This window comes from Scyliorhinus canicula, chromosome 11 (assembly GCF_902713615.1).
Source record: "Scyliorhinus canicula chromosome 11, sScyCan1.1, whole genome shotgun sequence".
In the NCBI taxonomy this organism is placed as follows: domain Eukaryota; kingdom Metazoa; phylum Chordata; class Chondrichthyes; order Carcharhiniformes; family Scyliorhinidae; genus Scyliorhinus; species Scyliorhinus canicula.
This window is the reverse complement of record NC_052156.1, coordinates 87,211,306-87,232,918: the sequence shown is the minus strand read 5'-3', so window position 1 is coordinate 87,232,918 and position 21,613 is coordinate 87,211,306. Positions and strand designations below refer to the sequence as shown.

General features: G+C 47.6%; 1 protein-coding gene across 1 annotated transcript in view; it reads left to right on the top strand.

Moving 5' to 3' along the window:
• dock3 (dedicator of cytokinesis 3) overlaps window positions 1-21,613 on the top strand; it is a 1,304,448-nt gene that overhangs the window by 1,134,388 nt on the left and 148,447 nt on the right. The window contains 2 exon segments of the mRNA XM_038810823.1: window positions 9,631-9,717; window positions 19,084-19,263. Of these exon segments, the coding sequence (XP_038666751.1) occupies window positions 9,631-9,717; window positions 19,084-19,263 (267 nt within the window).

Genomic DNA, 21,613 nt, shown 5'->3' with positions numbered 1-21,613 from the left:
GATGCTCCTCAGTGATTGGGACATGCTCTGGAGTGCCTCGGCAATGCCTACCTGAGACTGGGACAAGCTCCGCTGTGCCTCATCAAGGTCCACCTGGGACTGGGACGCGTCCCCAGCAGCTGGGACATGCTTTTGAGGTGCTCAGCCATGGCTGTCATCGACTGAGTCACGTCTTGAACACCTCCACTCATGTTGCTGGGGTGGCCACCCCAGCAGTGTTGGCCTCTGTGACATACATTGCCAGCGCCATTTCTTGCATCTGTAGCCTCAAGGACTCCTCCAATTGGCTATGGACCTGCTGGCGAGTCGCCGACACCCCCTCTGAATATTAAGCCGCAACCTTTTGTCTGCATCGGCCCGGGTAAACCTGGTTCAGGGGCTCAGCTTCTGACAGGGACCCAGCTGGGTCCTGGGATCCAGCAGACCTTTGACTGCTGTCTCACCTGGGCGTTCCTGCCTCCACCTGATGTGCATCGGCAGCTGTATGATGGTCACCAGCACAAGCGCCAGACGCCTGTCCGCTACTGTCGCCTACCCACCGAGGAGTGTCTCTCTGCGCTGGTGGAGGGTGGGGATGACGGTGGTGGGAGGCTGGGGGGAATGGGGGAGGGGGGGCGGGGGGGGAGTGCAGACATCCCAGATGGAGCAGCACCTCTCATGAGGAACCTGCGGAAGAATGGGCATGTGGTCAGTCGGAGGAATGGGTCATTCTACATGGCTTTAACAACTCACATGTGACTGGTCATCTGAGTGGGGCCAGTGGAACCTCACCTCTGCTCCATACGCCACTCTCTATGTCGTTGACAGATGTGTGCTCAGCCACCCCCACCAGGGCCTCTTCCTCGTAGGTTGTGAGGACTCTGATGTCCAGCAACTCACCGCCCTTCTGGGCCTTCACCCCTCTGTTGTGTGCCAACTTCTTCTGCAGAGACAAAGAGGTGGCATCTGGGCGGGATTCTCCAACCCCCGCCGGGTCGGAGAATCGCCAGGGGGCGGCGTGAATCCCGGGCCGGTCGGCGGGCTCCCCCTGGCGATTCTCCGGCCCGCGATGGGCCCAAGACCTGCCCGTTCTATGCTGGTCCTGCCGGCATAAATTGGAGTTGGTCCCTTACCGGCTGGACCTGGCAGCCTGGTCGTGCTCGGGGGGGGGGGTCTGGCCCCAGGTGGGTGCCCCCACGGTGGCCTGGCCCGTGATCAGGGCCCACCGATCTGCGAGCGGGCCTGTGCCGTGGGGGCACTCTATTCCTACACGCCGGCCGTGTAAGCTCCGTGATGGCCAGCGCGAAGGTGACCCACCCCCCCCGCGCATGCACGGGGATGCGTCAGCAGCCACTGACGCTCCCGCGCATGTGCGGACCCGCGCCGCCCGGTGGAGTCCCTTCAGCCCCGGCTAGTGCAGCGCCAAAGGCCTTCCACACCAGCCGGCGGGGAGCAAACCACTCCGGCGCCGGCATAGTCCCTGAAGGTGCAGAGCATTCCGCCCCTTTGGGGCGACCCTACGCCAGAGTGGTTCCCGCCACTCCACTGCGCCGCTTCTGCTGATTCCCGGAGAATCCCGCCCCTGAACTGCACAGGTCGCTCATCGCAGGATAAGGGGGAGATGCTGGGTATGGGGAGGAAGAGGAGTATAGGGGGGATGGGGTGTATGGGGTGGTTGGGGAGTATGGGGGAAGGGGAGTCTTTGGTGAGATGGGGATTTCGGGAGGATGGGGAATATGGGGGAGGGGAGTATGGGGCGAAGGGGAGTGTGGTGAAGAGGAGTGCGGGGGTGGGGTGCATAGGAGGGTGGGGAGTTTGGAGGAAGGCCGCCGTGGGTGGCACAGCTGGACATGGGTGGGCCACAACATGAAACGGTACTGGGCAGGGACAGTACCAGGCGCAGCCCGGGAGGGTCGGCAGATGGGGCTGGAGCCAACCCACCCATGCAGCCCGGTGAAGGTTGTGGCACTGGGTGCCAGTCCTCCTGGCGATGCTCCCCAAGCTCACAGCCTGTGCCACTGGCTGACCTGTGGCTGACCCTTCGGGACTATTGAGAGAACAGGGCATCCCATCTGATTTCCACCGTGCCCAACTGGTTCTTCTTGAACACTATCCATTCATGAAAGAGGGTGGGTCAGGATTTGATTGGGTTCAACTTTCGTGTAACACAAAGTTACATAGCCTATTACCTGTCTGCCCTTGCATGTGAAGACTTGCCACTTGGCTGAGGCACTGGCTAGAGTGCAGTTCACAAGGAATGACAAGGGCAGCACGGTGGCGCAGTGGTTAACGCTCTGCCTCATAGCGCCGAGGTCCCAGGTTCGATCCCGGCTCTGGGTCACTGTCTGTGTGGAGTTTGCACATTCTCCCCATGCTTGCGTGGGTTTCGTCCCCACAACCCAAAAATGTGTAGGTACATAGAACATTACAGCGCAGTATAGGCCCTTAGGCTCTCGATGTTGCGACGCCCTATGAAACCCCTCTAAAGCCCATCTACACTATTCCCTGATCATCCATATGTTTATCCAATGACCATTTGAATGCCCTTAATGTTGGCAAGTCCACTACTGTTGCAGGTAGGGCATTCCACGCCCTTACTACTCTCTGAGTAAAGAACCTACCTCTGACATCTGTCCTATATCTATCTCCCCTCAATTTAAAGCTATGCCCCCTCGTGCTAGCCATCACCATCCGAGGAAAAAGGCTTTCACTGTCCACCCTATCTAATCCTCTGATCATCTTGTATGCCTCAATTAAGTCACCTCTTAACCTTCTTCTCTCTAACGAAAACAACCTTCAGTCCCTCAGCCTTTCCTCATAAGATCTTCCCTCCATACCAGGAAACACCCTGGTAAATCTCCTCTGTACCCTTTCCAATGCTTCCACATCCTTCCTATAATGCGGCGACCAGAACTGCACACAATACTCCAAATGCAGCCTCACTGGAGTTTTGTACAGCTGCAACATGACCTCGTGGCTCCAAAACTCAATCCCTCTGCCAATAAAAGCTAAAACACCGTACGCCTTCTTAACAACCCTATCAACCTGGGTGGCATCTTACAGGGATCTATGTACATGGACACCGAGATCTCTCTGCCCATCCACACAACCAAGAATCTTACCATTAGCCCAGTACTGTTTTCCTGTTACTCCTTCCAAAATGAATCACCTCACACTTTTCTGCATTAAACTCCATTTGCCACCTCTCAGCCCAGCTCTGCAGCTTATCTATGTCCCTCTGTAACCTGCAATATCCTTCCGCACTATCCACAACTCCACCGACTTTAGTGTCATCTGCAAATTTACTCACCTATCCTTCTACGCCCTCCTCCAGGTCATTTATAAAAATGACAAACAGCAGTGGCCCCAAAACAGATCCTTGTGGTACACCACTAGTAACTGAACTCCAGGCTGAACATTTCCCATCAACCACCACCCTTTGTCTTCTTACAGCGAGCCAATTTCTGATCCAAACTGCTAAATCACCCTGAATCCCTTGCCTCTGTATTTTCTGCAATATCCTACCGTGGGGAACCTTATCAAACGCTTTACTGAAATCCATATACACCACATCAACTGCTTTACCCTCGTCCACCTGTTTGGTCACTTTCTCAAAGAACTCAATAAGGTTTGTGAGGCACGACCTACCCTTCACAAAACCGTGTTGACTATCCCTAATCAAATTATTCCTTTCTCGATGATTATAAATCCTATCTCTTATAAACCTTTCCAAGACTTTGTCCACAACAGAAGTAAGGCTCACTGGTCTATAGTTACCGGGGTTGTCTCTACTCCCCTTCTTGAACAAGGGGACAACATTTGCTATCCTCCAGTCTTCTGGCACCATTCCTATAGACAATGACGACATAAAGATCAAAGCCAAAGGCTCAGCAATCTTCTTCCTAACTTCCCAGAGAATCCTAGGTTAAATCCCATCTGGCCCAGGAGACTTATCTATTTTCACACTTTCCAGAATTGCTAACACCTCCTCCTTATGAACCTCAAGCCCTACTAGTCTAGTAGCCTGTATCTCAGTATTCTCCTCGACAACATTGTCTTTTTCCTCTGTGAATACTCATTTAGCACCTCTCCTATCTCCTCGGACTCCACGCACAACTTCCCACTGCTGTCCTTGACTGGCCCTACTCTTACCGTAGTCATTCTTTTATTCCTGACATACCTATAGAAAGCTTTAGGGTTATCCTTGATCCTACCTGCCAAAGACTTCTCATGTCCCCTCCTGGCTCTTCTCAGCTCTCTCTTTAGGTACTTCCTAGCTAACTTGTAACTCTCGAGCGCCCTAACTGAACCTTCACGTCTCATCTTTACAGAAGCCTCCTTCTTCCTCTTGACAAGTGATTCAACTACTTTAGTAAACCACGGTTCCCTCACTCAACCACTTCCTCCCTGCCTGACAGGTACATACTTATCAAGGACACGCAGTAGCTGTTCCTTGACCGAGCTCCACATTTCAATTGTGCTCATTCCCTGTAGTTTCCTTCCCCATCCTATGCATCCTAAGTCTTGCCTCATCGAATCATAATTGCCTTTCCCTCAGCTATAACTCTTGCCTTGCGGTATATACCTATCCCTTTCCATTGCTAAAGTAAACATAACTGAATTATGGTCACTATCACCAAAGTGCCCACCTACCTCCAAATCTAGCACCTGTACTGGTTCATTACCCAGTACCAAATCCAATGTGGCCTCGCCTCTTGTTGGCCTAACTACATACTGTGTCAGGAAACGCTCCTGCACACATTGGACAAAAACGGACCCATCTAAAGTACACGATCTATAGAGTTTCCAGTCAATATTTGGAAAGTTAAAGTTAAAGTTAAACAACTACCCTGTTACTTTCGCTCCTATCCAGAATCATCTTTGCAATCCTTTCCTCTACATCTATGGAACTTTTCAGAGGCCTATTGAAAACTCCCAACAGGGTGACCTCTCCTTTCCTGTTTCTAACCGCAGCCCATATTACCTCAGTAGAAGAGTCCTCATCAAATGTCCTTTCTGCCACCGTAATACTGTCCTTGACCAACAATGCCACCCCGCCCCCTCTTTTACCACCTTCCCTGAGCTTACTGAAATATATAAACCCCCGGAACCTGCAACATTCCTGTCCCTGCTCTAGCCATGTCTCCGAAATGGCCGCAACATCGAAGTCCCAGGTACTAACCCATGCCGCAAGCTCACCCACCTTATTCCGGATGCTCCTGGCATTGAAGTAGACACACTTTAAACCACCTTCCTGCCTGACGGTGCACTCCTGCAACCTTGAAACCTTACTCATGACCTCATTAGTCTCAACCTCCTGTATACTGGATCTACAATTCAGGTTGCCAACCCCCTGCTGAATTAGTTTAAACCCCCCCGAAGAGCATTAGCAAATTTCCCCTCCATGATATTGGTACCCCTCTGGTCCAGGTGTAGACCATCCCGTTTGTAGAGGTCCCACCTACCCCAGAATGAGCCCCAATTATCCAGGTATCTGAAACCCTCCCTCCTGCACCATCCCTGTAGCCACGTGTTCAACTGCTCTCTCTCCCTATTCCTCGTCTCGCTAGCACATGGCACAGGTAACAACCCAGAGATAATAATTGTTCTAGCTCTAAGCTTCCACCCAAGCTCCCTGAATTCCTGCCTTACATCCCTATCCCTTTTCCTACCTATGTCGTTGGTACCTATGTGGACCACGACTTGGAGCCACTCCACCTCCCCCTTAAGGATCCCGAAAACACGATCTAAGACATCACGGACCCTGACACCTGGGAGGCAACACACCAACCGCGAGTCTCTCTCGTTCCCACAGAATCTCCTATCTATCCCCCGAACTATGGAGTCTCCAATGACGAATGCTCCACTCCTCTCCCCCCTTCCCGTAAAAAACGGCGAGCGGCGATTCTTCCGAGCGGGGGGTGGGAGAATCGCGGGGAGCGCCAGGGGGTCGTGAAATTAGTCGGGGGACCCTCCCACGATTCTCCCACCCCGGCGTGGGGAGTGGAGAATCGCGCTCTTTATGTCAGCCAGATATTCGATGGTGAGGGGGCATCATAGCTGAGTCGGATTACAACATTTTGAAACATACACTTTCAGCTGGGGGCAGGAAGTAGGAGCCCACAATGAGTATTCCTCCTCAGCCATGCTTCTTCTGAATGACTTGTGTGTCTATTGGTGATGAATGTAGGAATTTCATACATATATTGTATTATATGTATTTGGTGCAGTCAGGGTTAAAAGCCTGGGTTAGTATGAGTGACTGCTGCAGTAATACCTTTAAAAGTCCTGGTTTAAAGACAGATACATTGGCTACAGAGGTGGCATTAAAACATCATAAGGGTAAGGGATAATGGAATTTTGTTCATATAGAGAAGATTCCCTGGGGGGGTGGATAATTAGAGACTCATGTTTAGCTTTAGTAAAATGGTTCAGGGAGGAGCCAGGGGTTGAAGCAGTCAGGTATTGAGTTTCTGTTTCTGGATAAAAGCAGTTCAAGTTGGGAATGTGAACAGTCAAGCAGCTTTTTGCCAAATTCTGGGAAATTAAACAGTTGTTTGACACAGGCAAGAATATGAAAGCTGGTTCCTGAAGGACTCTCTTTCTCACAGCAATTCATCCGAGACATCTCTATAAAGCAAGTATTCCTGGGTCTGTTAACTGTATTTAAAAGTGGATTTTGACCTGAGATGGGTTTTGCTTGAGTGGAGATAAAATATAGCATTTAGGAGTTAGTGTTTCATTGTCATTGTTAAGCATTGTTTAATGGGTAATTGGAAGCTATTTTCTTGCATGATGTTAAAGTTATTTTAATCCTGTGTTGGTAATAAAAGTTTGTTTTAATGTACCATGTCACTATTTGTGAGTGAAATCTCTCCTGGAGCAAAGTTATTTCCTCATAGTCTCACAAATTGAATAAAATATTGGAGTTTCTGTCCGGTATCCAAGCAACTGTTGGGGTCTAGTCCAGGATAGCAATGCTTGAGGACCATCTTTCTTTTTTTTTTTAAAAAGTATTTTTATTAAGGTTTTGCAGAATTGTTCATAATAAAACAGGAGTAACAATAGTAACAAAACAAACTAGAGTGAACATTAACATAGTGTAAAAAGAGAATATACAATAACAATTAAGTAGACATTACCCCACGCAACCCAGTCTTCCCACACCATCCCAATGAAGCACTCACCCCCACACACACACACACACACACACACACACACACACACACACACACACACGCGCACACACACACACACACACACACCCCTTGACTTCAAATGGCAGGTATTCAGGGTCTTGCCATTCATTCCTCTTCCAGACATATCCTTTGTTGCTTGAGTTGTCCCATTGCCATTTCCTCTGGCTTTACACAGTGAAATATTTAATCTCTTGTTTTTCATCCTATCACAGACATTCCCTTTAGTTCTTCGTCCCACCATCCAGTTGCCCCTTTCAATTGCTCAAAACCTGTTACATTTCTATCTTTTCCCAATTCTGAACAAAAGTCATGGACCTGAAACATTAACTCGGTTTCTGTCTCCATAGAGGCCCCCAAACCTGCTCAATATTTCCAGCATTTTCAGTTTTTATTTCAGATTTCCAGCATCCACTGTATTTTGCTTTTGTAAAAAATCCACTGGATCAGATGGATTTTTACAGCTCACCCTTCACTTCAGTGGAGAGTAAAGTCAGGCAGGCATGAAGCCAGTATTATGTTTGATGCCATCAGCAGGTTAGGTTAAATTGTCCCCAGAAACTGCAGCTTCGGCTATGCAAACTGGAACATTGTGCTGGAGATGCTTGAGTGAGGTTCTGGGACCCATGTACGTGGAAAAGGAAGCTTTTTTGAAAAATATTTTTATTCTTTCCCTTTTTCACATTTTCATTCAAATTTACACCGACCAACAAATAGTCAGCGATAACAAAAACAATGTCAATCCCCTGGCCAACAATTCCTCTCTCCCACCAACCCCCAACAACCCTCAACATTTTAAATACAAACATCTTTAAAAGGATTCAGGAATCTACCATAGTCACCAACAACATACACAGTCCAAACCCTCCCCCCCCACCCCAACTCCACCTGCCTTTGTTTGATGTCATCCAATTCTTGAAAGTGCATAATAAACAAAGCTCATGAATTGTAGAACCTTTCCATCTTTTCCCTCAACTCAATCTTCACCTTCTCAAGTGATTACAAACTCCAACAGATCCCTTCCGCCACGCCAGGATGGAGAAACTGACCTCCACCCTAACAGAATCCGCCTTCGGGCTATCAGCGAGGCAAAGGCTAAAGCTAAAACTTCTGCCTCCACACCCACTTCCAACCCCAGCCGATCCGATACCCCGAATATGGCCTCCAGAGGACCCGGCTCAAGCATGTACCACCTTCAAAATTATCCTGAACACCTCCTTCCAATACCCCTTCAGCTTTGGACAGGACCAATACATATGAACGTGGTTTGCGCTCCGCCCTCCCCTCATCCTCACCTTTGTGAGGTGCGCCCCGTTCACCACCTGCAGCTGCATCAGCCCCAACCTCGTGCACAAAATTGAGGCATTCACCCTCCGGAACACTTCACACCGCAACCCCTCCTCCATGCCATCTCCCAACTCTTCCTCCCACTTTGCATTGATCCCCTCCAGCGGTGCCTTCTCTTCTCCCAGAATCACCCCATAAATCGCCAACACCAGCCCCTTCTCCATTCCCTCTGCCATAAGCACCTCCTCCAACAACGTGGAGGCCAGCACCACCAGAAAGCTCTGTAACTCCTTAGCAAAATCTCAGACCTGCATATACCTAAATATTTCCCCCTGCCCCAACCCATATCTCGCCCCCAGCTCCTTCAATCCCACAAACCGGCCCCCTAGAAACAAATCCTTTAATGCCCTTACTCCCTTCTCTTCCTATATCCGAAAACTCCCATCCCCATCCCACTTCCCTGGCTCAAATCTGTGATTCCCCCGAATCGGCATTTCCCTTGACCGAAAGTGCTTCCGCAACTGCCTCCAGATTTTCAACGTTGCTACTACTACCGGACTTCCTGAGTATTTCACCGGGGCCATCGCGGAGCGGTGCTGTTGCCAACTCCATCAGCCCCAACCCCCTACACAGACTCTCCTCCGTTCTAACCCACTGGGAGTCCCCCCCCACTTTAACCCAGCTCCTCACCTTCTCCACGTTCACCTCCCAGTAATAATATAGTAAATTCGGAAGACCCAACCCCCCTGACTGCCATCCTCTCTGCAACAACACCTTCCTCATCCTAGCCACCTTTCCCTCCCCCATATAAAGTAATCACCTTTTCAACCTCCTTGAAAAACGCCTTTGACGGAAAGATCAGCAGGCACTGAAAAATAAGCAAGGATCATGGCAACACTTTCATTTTAATTACCTGTACCCAACCTGCCAGCGACAGAGGGAGACCATCGCACCTCGTCAGATCCCCTTTCACCCTCCCCATCAGACTAGTAATGTTATACCTACGGACGCCCCCCCCCGCCCTCCCAAATACATGGAAGAGAAAGTTACACGGCTTGCTTAATGCTGGGTGACAAGAGTTATGTGACATGCTGAGCCATAGAGTGCGAGATTCTGGGTAATAGTTTATGGTAATAATGGTTTTGTGACATCCTCTGTCCTGTTATAGAGTCTCTGGATCGAACGCACCACCTTGATGCTTACACACAACTTACCTGGAATCTCCCGCTGGTTTGAAGTAGAGAAGAGAGAGGTGGTAAGATCCTTTTTTCTCTTTCTGTTTTCAATGTTTTAATTGTTGTCAAATATCAAGGTCGATTGCACAGTATTCTCATGATTTTGAGAAGGGTAGAAGGGAATGAGGTAATTGGAGAAGGAACCATGAGATGACACCAAGTTGAATTATAAAAGCAAAAGATTGAAGGGAATACTGAATGAGATGAGAAATTTGGGTTTTGAAGTCCTGGGAAAGACTGAGGGGATAAGTTTAACGTCCCCTACTTGATGGGATAGTGATGCAATCAAATAGATCTTAATGGGTTTTAATACCACTACCAATTTAATTTCCATTAACATTGGCCAGTCAGATCTCATTCATAAAATCATAGAATGGTAACAGCACAGAAGGAGGCCATTCAGCCATTGAGGTTCTTTGAAGGATCAATTTGCCTCATGTCACTTCCCTACCTATTACCTGTAACACTGCACAGTTTTCCTTTCCTGAATTACTCCCGACTTGAATAGGAAACATTGAGCGGAATTAATGCTTCCCTTGGAGGAAAGCTGGGAGGTGGTGGGGGGGGGGGGTTTACTCTATAATATGGCAGGAAGGTGCAGATAGAGACCCCATCACCTTCCCAGCTCCCCCTTTTGTCTGCAGTGAGATGAGTCAAGGATAGTCTTTTCGCCAGGGACCAGTTGAACTCCTCAAGTGGCCACTTAAAACTACCCCATCCACTGATGTTGGGAGAACCACGAGGTAAACTCTGCCATGTAAGCCTGCGGCCTGGTGGGGGAATTACATTTTATTTCGGCAGCCCATGCTCAATGGAGAAACCCACTGCCAGCAAGGGCCGTCCCACACGACATGAAGACCCTCACTTCCTCTTGAAACAAACCCCCTTCCCCCCACTTTGCTGGGATCTCTCCAACTGGCTCCAGCAAGGCTTCCTCACAAACCTTCACTCTAGAGCTCCAGTGACAATCCTGCAGTCTGGATCTCCTGCAATGTTGTCAGTACTCGAGAGTGCCAGCCTCTGATTGACCAGCAGCTCTCGGAGGCAGTTAGTTCCCTCTGACCATGACAAGGGCCCCATCCTAAACCAGGTATGTGCCTCATCAGCATTAAACCAGGTCATGGGGTGCATTTGGAATGGCCATGGCATGGTGGCTCCTGCTCTGCAGCCGGTGGATGGGCCCACCACTGCGAGCATTAAATTCCACCCAATTTCTAATCTCTCCATTTGACTAATAATCCTAGGTTCAGTGCAACTCTGAATTTCCTTTGTTGTTCCTCATAACCTCCATCCTGCACACTTCTCTCTATATAACAACTATTGAAACCGAAACTCATCACACTGTCTCCTTTATTTAAATCTAACCCCAACTGACCCAAATGGCCAGTGTTGAGTTCAACACTGAGGTTGTCGAAAAGTGCACAGGGTAGTTTCTTTGAAGTTTTAGCCCATGTGGAGGAATGCACATTTGAACCTGCAACCAGATCCACAGTGGCATACTGTCATGTTGTGGCACTGCTATTGATACCCAAAATCAATGCAAAGTTAGCCAATCAAAGTCAGGGTAATGGTGAGGCAGAATCTCTGAAGCAGGTTGGGGGAATTTCAGTCAGAGTTTCAATATTCTGTACCTCTGCTGGAAATGCTCATGTCACAAACACCCATTGAGATCCATGATCAGGCTTAGAAGACACCACAGAGAGATAGTTTGCCACACTGTCTTTCAAAATAGCAGACAACACTGATATAGTAATGCAACCGTTATCTGAGATGGAGAGGTGCACAGTTTTCTGATGCAGAGCTGTGGAGAGATGCAGCAGAGGAACCAGATGGCCTCACTCAGGAAGAGGAGTCAGATCAGTCTTTGTGGAGCTGCTTCCCAAAAGCCAAGTGACCCTAAGAAAACGGTTTCCTTTGCCGTGACTGTGCTTCAAGCAGCTGTGGGGCCAGGTCAGGGGCATATATCGTGTCAGGGAGTGCCTGTTTCCCATGGAGTGCCGAAGGGGCACTGTTGGGCCCCATTACTGCTTGCAAAGTCCTCCGAGAGCACAGAGGATTCTGTACCCATATCCGAGGCCGAGTCATCCGCATCCTGTCATTGGATAAACATATGGATATTAAAGGAATAGATGGGCTTTAGAGTGGTTTCACAGGTCGGCGCAACATCGAGGGCCGAAGGGCCTGTACTGCGCTGTAAATGTTCTATGTTGGCCTGTGCATAGGTCCATGGTGGGAAGTGCTTCCTGACTAAATAATGGCAGATAGGGTGGTTGAGAAACAGATTCATCCTGTGTGGCTGCTGCTAGGATGGGTTCCCCGCCTTTCAGGTGGTCCACGTGCTTTCACACGGTTCACTTTGTGATCCTGAGCGTGTAGGAAACTGACTCCATTTTCTCCACTATTGTCCCAAGGTTTAAATTCTCTGTCACGCATTCGGTGATCGTGGTACCTCTTCTGGAGGCCGTGCTTCATTTCTATCTTCCCACCAAGACGCAAGAACATTAAACTCAGGCAGGTCTTGAGACATTGGCCCATCAGCAGTTCTACCGGTGCTACCTCAGTTATGATGTGCAGCATCGTTCAATAATTGAACAAACCCACGTCCACTTTGTTTCAAGGGAACTCACATTCTGTTTCTTCATGCCTTGTTTAAACATCTGAACTGCCCACTCAGCCAAACTATTTGAGGATGGATGGTATGGAGCTATTCAGACTTGTTTCATTCCAGTGGCTCACATAAACGCCTGGAACATCTCGCTGGTAAAGAAGGTTTCATTGGGCAGCACAATAGCATAGTGGTTAGCACTGTGGCTTCACAGCACCAGGGTCCCAGGTTCGACTCCCTGCTGTGTCACTGTCTGTGCGGAGTCCGCACGTTCTCCCCGTGTCTGCATGGGTTTCCTCCTTGCAAGTTAGGTGGATTGGCCATGCTAAATTGCCCTTAGTTTCCTAAAAGATTAGGAGAGGTTATTGGGTTAGGGAGATAGGGTGCAAGTGAGGGCTTAAGTGGGTCTGTGCAGACTCGATGGGCTGAATGGCCTCCTTCTGCACTGTATGTTCTATGTCCATGACCAGCACATCTGGAATCTGATGGATACTGAATGAATGACACAATTATTTCACGGTGACTGGTGAGGTGGTGTGGTGGAAGACATTTGGTGCATGCCCATCCACTTTGAGTGGGAGTCTATGAGGAGCAGAAACATTGACTCCATAAAGGACCCGGCAAAATCGGCATACAAGCACACCCAGGGACATCATTGCCATTCCCAAGGGTGAAGTGAGGCTGACTGAGGGAGATTCTGGTGTTTCTGGCAAGCCACACATTGCTGCACCATTCGCATGATGTTGCCATCAAACCTTGGTCACCGCAAGTAACTCTTTGCGAGCATTTTCATCTTGGAGATACCTGGGTATCCCCTGTGCAAATCTTGTCAGACCATGCACCGACCCGGCAGCGAGATAACCACTCGAGCTCCCCACAGGAAGATGCCATCCTCCACACTGAGCTTCTGCTGGTATGCAAGATAGGTCCACAGCTCCTCTGGGAGTTTCCCTTGTTTCCTGCCGTGCAGAACAACGTGGCGCAATTTCATCAATGTAGGTCCCTTTAAACACTGTCATGGGTAGGGTGTGAATGAAGTTCAATATCAATACAATTTCATCCACCACTGGCGGGGATGAGAGGCATACAGGCAGCGGGACCGCAGAGGGCATCTGCATGCATGATCTGTGCTCCTGGACGATGTTCAAAGGTGTACTCATAAGCCGCCAACAGCAATACCCACCATTGAATTCTGCCAAGGCTATTGAAATAATCTTGTCTTCCGAAAGAGACAAGTAATAATAATAATTTTTATTATCACAAGTAGGCTTACATTAACTCTGCAAAGAAGTTACTGTGACAAGCCCCTAGTCGCCACATTCAGGCACCTGTTCAGGTACAGAGGGAGAATTCAGAATATCCAAATTACCTAACAGCACGTCTTTTGGGACGATTGGGAAGAAACTGGAGCACCCGAAAGACACCTACACAGACACAGGGAGAACGTGCAACTCCGCACAGACAGTGACCCAGCGGGAATCTGGCACGATGAAGCCACAATGCAAACCTCTGTGCTGCCATGCTGCCCATGGTCTGTGATCACCGTGAAATGATGCCCATAGATGTACTGGTGAAACTTCTTTCTTGCGTATTTCACGACCAGCCTTTCCCAATTTGCACGTAGTGGTATTCTGGACCAGTACACGAACAGTCGGTCTATCGCATCACCCCACCGATGGGATAACACTGCCCGAATAGAAACATAGAAAATGGAAGCATTTTCCACAAATGATGATTCTACCAATAGCAGGAGGAGGCCATTCGGCCCTTCAAGTTAGCTCCGCCATTCATTATGATCATGCTGATCATCAAGTTCAATATCCTGATCCCACCTTACCCCGATATCCCTTGATCCCTTTAGCCCCAAGAACTATATCTAATTCCTTCTTGAATTTACACAGCATTTTTGCTTCAACTAGTATCTATGGTAGTGAATTCCACAGATTCACCACTCTGAGTGAAGTCATTTCTCCTCACCTCAGTCCGAAAAAGTTTATCTCTTATTTTTAACTATGACTCCTCGTTTTGTACTCCCCCACCATCGGGAACATTCTTTCTGAATCTACCCTGTCTAATCCTGTCAGAACTTTATAAGTTTCTACGAGATCCCCTCATATGGGAAGCGTCACATGTGAGGACGAGTGGTCTCAACAGATCGTAGTCAATAGCTTTAACAACAACAACTGCCATATCACTCTGGCGAATGCTTTCTCCTGCGGCGCTTTCCATGCCCATTTTTATTTTTTCTTCAAGAGGGCATGCAGGAGCACCAACAAGGTAACCAGTTTTGGGATAGATTTCCCATAATAATTGATGAACCCTAAAAATGACCTCAGCAAGAGTACGGAGAAATAGTCGTGCTCCATTTGTGAGGGAGGTTTATGGCTTAACAGACAAGGAGTATAATGAGTAAGAGGCAGCATGCTGGCCGAGATTACTCTTGTACTCTATTTCCCCTTTATTTTTATCTTAGTTGATAATCCCCCCCAATTCCTAAATAATTTCATGATTTTGATTTCCCCTGTCGCACCAAAAGTCGATTCCGCATGCCTATCATTCCTGATACGAAGAACAGGTTTTCTACCTTGAACCTTGCATACTCCCTATTTGGTTTTAAGTAGCGCTGTAGATTTACTGCTTCTACATAATTTTATTGTCTTTCAAACCGCAATAGGATCACTTCTCTCTCACTCACTGTTCTTTTGAATTTCTCCACTATATCTTCCTGACAGTATCAAAACCAGTCCCAGGTTGAATTCCCGTTTGTGCTGATCTCTGCTGGCTGATGCTAATAAGCCTGCAACTGCTCTGAGTGCTCTGCATTAGGATAAGGAGAGATTTCCAAGGTTACCACTCCTGATGGCCACCCAGTGACACAAACCAGATTTGGGTGTTGGGTGAGGATGGGATATAGCACACGTGTTCAAATCCCGCCAAGATTGCACCTCTCTTTATCTCCACTGACAAAAATATCCGCCTCATCCTCCACCAGTTCTTGTTCTTTTTCGACCATCTGATCAAAAATTGTTTCTGATAATTGAACTTCAACTTCACTCTTTGATTTCTCCTCTTGTTTTAACCTGTGACTTTGCAAACTCGTTACTACACAATCCGGAAAAATCCCAGGATACTTGCGTTTCAACACTTCAGTTGTCTGATTTTCCACTGGCTTATCAATCACAGTAGGCAGCACTCCCACCTACGATCCAGCTATATCATTACCCAAGATAAACTGTATTCCTGGACAAGATAGTTTCGCTATTATTCCTACAACCACTTCACCATTCTTCACTGGATTTTCCAACCTTACCTTATATATAGGGAACACTACTCCTCTCACCCTGAATTCCACATATTACCACCTTTTCTGGCAAAACTACATAATTCCTCATCTCTTACCATTAAAGATTGACTAGCTCCCGTATCTCTTAAAATGGTGACTTCTTTACCTGCTTCTCCTGATACACATGAGTAAACTTTACCCACACAAGTAAATTCTTTAAAGAGATCTGGCACCTTCTTATCAACCACCTCTTGATCAGGCTGTACAGTCTTTGGCACCTCCTTCGCTTCATTTGGGCTTTCCTTTACCACTGTCTTATCCTGTTTTACCACATCAGCCTTCCCAGTGCTTTTCTTCAACCTATATGGCCTAGTTTATTACAGTGAAAACATTTGAAACTTTTCATATCTCTTCCACCCTCCTGGATTTATTTTTTAATCTGAGGCACACTCATTATTATCTCCCATCAGATCACCTTTACCTTTACCACTTGAGTATTTCTCATGTCCCCAGTTTCTATCCCTCACAGGCTGAAACTGATGTCGGGAACCAAGCTTTGATTTATGAACTAATTCATAATCATCTGCCATTTCTGCTGCTAATCTCGCAGTTTTAACCCTCTGCTCTTCCACATGAGTTCTCACTACATCAGGAATTGATTTTTTAAACTCCTCCAAAACCATAATTTATCTGAGAGCTTCATATGTTTGGTCTATTTTCAAAGCCCTTATCCACCCATCAAAAGTACTCTGTTTGAGCCTTTCAAACTCCATGTATGTTTGACCAAATTCTTTCCTTAAATTTCTAAACCTTTTGTCTGTCGGCTTCAGGCACTAGTTCCTATGCACCCAAGATTGATTTTTTTCACCGCCTCATTCGTCCCAGATACCTCCTCCAGTAGTGATGCAAACACTTTACTCACCCTACCTATCAGCTTTGTTTGAATCAGTAATACCCACTTGTCCTGTGGCCATTTCATTTGTTTAACCACCTTCTCAAATGAAATGAAAAAGGCTTCAACCTCCTTCTCGTCAAACCTTGGCAATGCTTGGACATATTTAAATAGATCCCCACCAAGCCTTCGACTTTGGCGCTCTTTCTCCCTATGCTCATCACTATTTTCTTTGTCCCCTCTCTCTCTCTCTCCCCCCTTCTCTTTCTTTTTCCGCACTCTTGCTTTCTTTTTCCCCCTCTCACTTTTTTTTCCCTCTCTTTCGTATTCAAGCTGCTCTAATTCTTTCTCATGTTCCATTTGTTTAATTTGTAACTGAATGTTTGCCATTTCCAATGAGTCAAACTATATCTCAGACAACTTTAAATGCTTAGCCAACCCCATAATTACCTCACCTTTTCGCATTTTGTCAGGTAATGTTAACTGCAATGTTTTTGCCAAATCTAAGTTTGCTTTTAGTCTCTGTCCGTAAGGTACTGCGTGTGACCGTCTCCACCCCAAAAACCTCAGCCTCTGAAATAGCCATTGTCCACAACACACTCCCTATGTAAACTGAAATACAGCACCTGAAAAGCAACCACAATCTGCTCACCCCTCACTGTTGTTAAGTTCACTAAGCCAATCCAGTAGATAGACTTTTATCCCAGGTGAGCCCCCAATTTGTTATGGGTCAGGGTTTAGAGAACCCCAAAGTGTACCATGGAGTTCACCTGAACCACAACTTTTAATAGATTGTGGTATAGGGAGCACATGGCCCACTCTACAGATGTGGTACAGCAGAAATTGAAAAGCACTTTTTAAAGCAAAACAATGTTTATTCAAGTTAACCTTTTTAAAACGTAGAGTGAACATCTTAGCAACCATTAATTCAAATACAGCCCCCAAAGAATACAACACTAAGTAATCCTTAAGCCGTCCTTTCAACATCCATAAGACTTACAGAATACCTTTAAACAGAAGCACATCAGGTTAAAGTCACTACTGAGAGCAGTTATTAGTTTTAAATCACCAAAGGATCGATTTACTGTCTTTAAATTAGAGAGAGAGAGATGAATACCCCTTCTGGCTGTGACTGCAGCTATCCAGCTCTCAAAACGAAACTAAAACACACCCTGCAGCAAACAGCCTAAAACAAAAGTAAAAACCTGACACACAGCCCAGCTCCACCCACACTCTACATCACTAAAAATCATTTCTTAAAGGTACATTTCTTAAACATCCATTTCTTAAAGGTACTCTCACATGACACTATCTTTGTAACCCCCTTCAACTCAGCAACTCTCAGAAGTATCCGCACTTCCCAAGTCTGGCCTCTTGCACATTCCAGATTTCAACCTCTCCACCATTGACCAGAAACTGAACTGGACCAACCATAAACATGTACTGTGGCTATAAAAGCAGGTCAGAGGCTCGAAATCCTGCCACAAGTAACAAACCTCCTGACTCCCAAAAGTCTGCCCACCATCTGCAAGGCACAAGTGAGAAGTGTGAAGAAATACTCTCCACTTGCCTGGATGAGTGCAGCTCCAACAACACTCAAGAAGCTTGACCCCCATCCAGGGCTAAGCCATTCGCTTGATTGGCACCCCATCCACATTCACTCCCTTCACCACCAATGCACAGTAGCAGCCGTATGTACCACCTACCAACCGGATGCTCCATTCCTCCCACAAGTCCCAAAAGACGTGCTTGTTAGGTGAATTGGACATTCTGAATTCTCCCTTGATGTACCCAAACAGGCGCCGGAGTGTGGCGATGAGGAACTTTTTACAGTAACTTCATTGCAGTGTTAATGTAAGCCTACTTGTGATAATAATTATGATTATTATTAATATTATTATTATTATAAGATGCACTGTAGTCATTCACCAAGGCTCCTTAGGCAGCACCTTCCAAACCCCATGATCACTATCATCTGAAAGGACAAGGGCATCAGATACCTGGGAACACCACCACCTGGAGGTTCCCCTCCAAGTCACTCGTCAGCCTGACTTGAAAATATATAACTCGTCCTTCACTGTCACTGGTTCAAAATCCTGGAACTTCCTCCCCAACAGCATTGTGGATGTATCTACATCACAGGAACTGCAGCAGTTCCAGAAGACAGCTCAGCAACACCTTGTCAAGGGCAATTAGGGATGGGCTATGAACGCTGGCCTCATCAGTGATTCCCACATCCCATGAATAAATATTTTAAAACATTGATTTCTGTGCCGAGGCCCTAAGTTCTGGAATTCCGATAGTGACGTTTAAGGGACATCTTGACAAATACATGAATGGGTGGGAATAGAGGGATACAGACCCCGGAAATATAGAGGATTTTAGTTTAGACGGGCAGCATGGTCGGCGCAAGCTTGGAGGGCCGAAGGGCCTGTTCCTGTGCTGTACTTTTCTTTGTAATTCCCTAAATTTCTTCCCCTTGCGACCTCTCGCCACCTTTATGGAACACCTTAAAACTGCTTCTGAAGCACAATGATACTTTTTACCATGTTATGATGCTATATTAATGTAAGTTGCTGTAATGTTTTATCATTGATTTGTGACAGTTGGAGGTGAGCCCCTTGGAAAATGCCATCTATGTTGTGGAGAACAAAAACCAGGAGCTGCGATCTCTCATCAGCCAGTACCAACACAAGCAGCTGCTTGCCAACATTAATCTTCTTAGCATGTGTCTGAATGGAGTGATAGATGCAGCCGTCAATGGAGGAATAGCCAGATACCAAGAGGTAAGGATCAGTTTTCATAGGCCTGAATTTGCATTTGGATACAGTGAACCAAAGCCAAAATAAAAACAGAAAATGCAGGAAGTACTCAGCAGGGTAAGCAGTAACTATAGTGGTTGAAATAACATCTATACAGATTACTCTGTTGTTCAGATTGAGAATTACAAGAAACAATGAGACAATACTCAAAGCCCATAATGTCTTTGCGAGACAAAAACACAAAATACTGGGCAATCTCAGCAGGTCTGACTGCATCTGTGGAGAGAAAAGGGAACTGATGTTTCGAGACTGGATGACACTTTGTCAAAGCTGTGGAGTTTGTTTTGTGGTGAACGTATTGTATTAACCATTCACCATGTATGTCACTGTATCATGCTGTTGCCCATGTGGGCTCCACCTGTGAACCATTGCACGATATTATCGGGAATGTATCATGTTGGTGCCTTTGTGGGCTCCACCCCTGGAGGGGAGTTATACAGAGCAGCTGCCCTGTAGGCGGCTCTCAGTAGCAGAGCAGTTGCAGGCAGGCACTGTTCTAGTCGATTAAAGCCACAATTTACATCCACTCTCTGTTGCGCATGAACTGATGGTCGCATCATGTTTCAAGCGAAGACAAACTCTGACAGTATCATCAACATCAGTTTGTGTCTGTTTCTGCAGCTTTCATAGAATTTACAGTGCAGAAGGAGGCCATTCGGCCAATCAAGTCTGCACCGGCTCTTGGAAAGAGCACCCTACTTAAGCCCACACTCCACCCTATCCCCGTAACCCAGTAACCCCATCTAACCGAAGGGTAATTTAGCATGGCCAATCCGCCTAACCTGCACATCTTTGGACTCCTGCCTGTTACCTTTCAAAACACTTTAGTTAGCTGACAGACATTTTGGCTTCTGGTATACAAGAAATCTCACCAAGTTCTAATTTGGCTTCAAAGTGAAAAATAGCTTTGAAGAATGTCTTTATTTATTTCACCCTGATTTTACAACCTTTGTCTCTTGTTAAACATTCCATAGCCTTAGAAATGTAATTTTCAGGGACAGCATGGCGGCGCAGTGGGTTAGCCCTGCTGCCTCACAGCGCCGAGCTCCCAGGTTCGATCCCGGCCCTGGGTCACTGTCCGTGTGGAGTTTGCACATTCTCCCCATGTTTGCGTGGGTTTCGCCCCCACAACCCAAAAATGTGCAAAGTAGGTGGATTGGCCACTCTTTTGATGTCCACCAACAAAACAGAAGAAAGGAAAACAAAGTGAGGAACAAAGCAAAAAAGGGCCGCTCTTGTTAGGGGCACTGCCCAAACATAACAAAGATCAACGGAAACTTAAAAAAAACATCAAATAAGAGTCCAGTTAAAGGGGTCAATAAAGCACCCCAACCCCTACGGTGCCCACCAGGCACGGAAGGCCGTGATGGCGCCCGTGGATACCACATGCTCCCTTTCCAGGGACTGTAACCGCGGAAGACGGGCAGACAGTCTGGCTGGACAACCCCATCTGTTGCCTGCTGCCTGGACCTATAAATGGCACGCTTCGCCAGGCCCAGGGGCAGGTTCACAAGGAGGTCCTCCGCCTTCCCTGCCCCTCTCCGCACTGGGTGCCGGTAGATTAGGAGCGTGGGGCTGAAGTGCAAACAAAACTCCTGCAAAAGTTTGGTTAGAAAACCAAAAAGTGGGTGCAGCCTAAAAATGTAACATAGACATGGTCCACGGACTCCAAAGGCCACAAAAATGGCAGGCTTCTTGGGAGTCTGTGAACCGGTGCAATCGGTGATTGTACGGCACTGCTGCATGCAACACCCTCCACCCAGGTCCCCGAGATTGAGGGGAGGATCCCTCCATAGAGGGACCTCCAGTAGGGACCTCCGCCCGCGGACAGCAACAAGGCACGCCATGGTGTGTCCGGACGACGGGTGAGGGTAAGGAGGTGAAGGGTGTGCAGCAGCAGCCGTACAGGAAACCCCTCCGCGCAGTGCGAAAAGTCACGGAGGGTATTTCCGTGAGGCGTCTAGTATTGTGGGGCCCCAGCCCCCGAGGGAGGTTTCGGGGCCTGGGACCAATGTGGAATTCCGTCCAGCCAAGGGTTCACCCAGATGGGATACCACCACACACTTGTGCGTTCTCCAAACCACGAGCGCCATCGGGTCTGAGCGCGAGCGTTTTGAGGCCTCGGATAGCATTGGCTGCGAGCCGGATGTCCACATCTGCACGTTGTGCTAACTCATGGGGTGTCATCCAGCCCACTCTTCCGCCACCCAGCACGTCCCCGATCCTGGTCACCCCGGCTCCTCCGCCAGCCACTCAAAATGGTATTGGTGGAGGTGTGGATTCCTGAGCAGCGACTCCCTGACGACAGCCACCA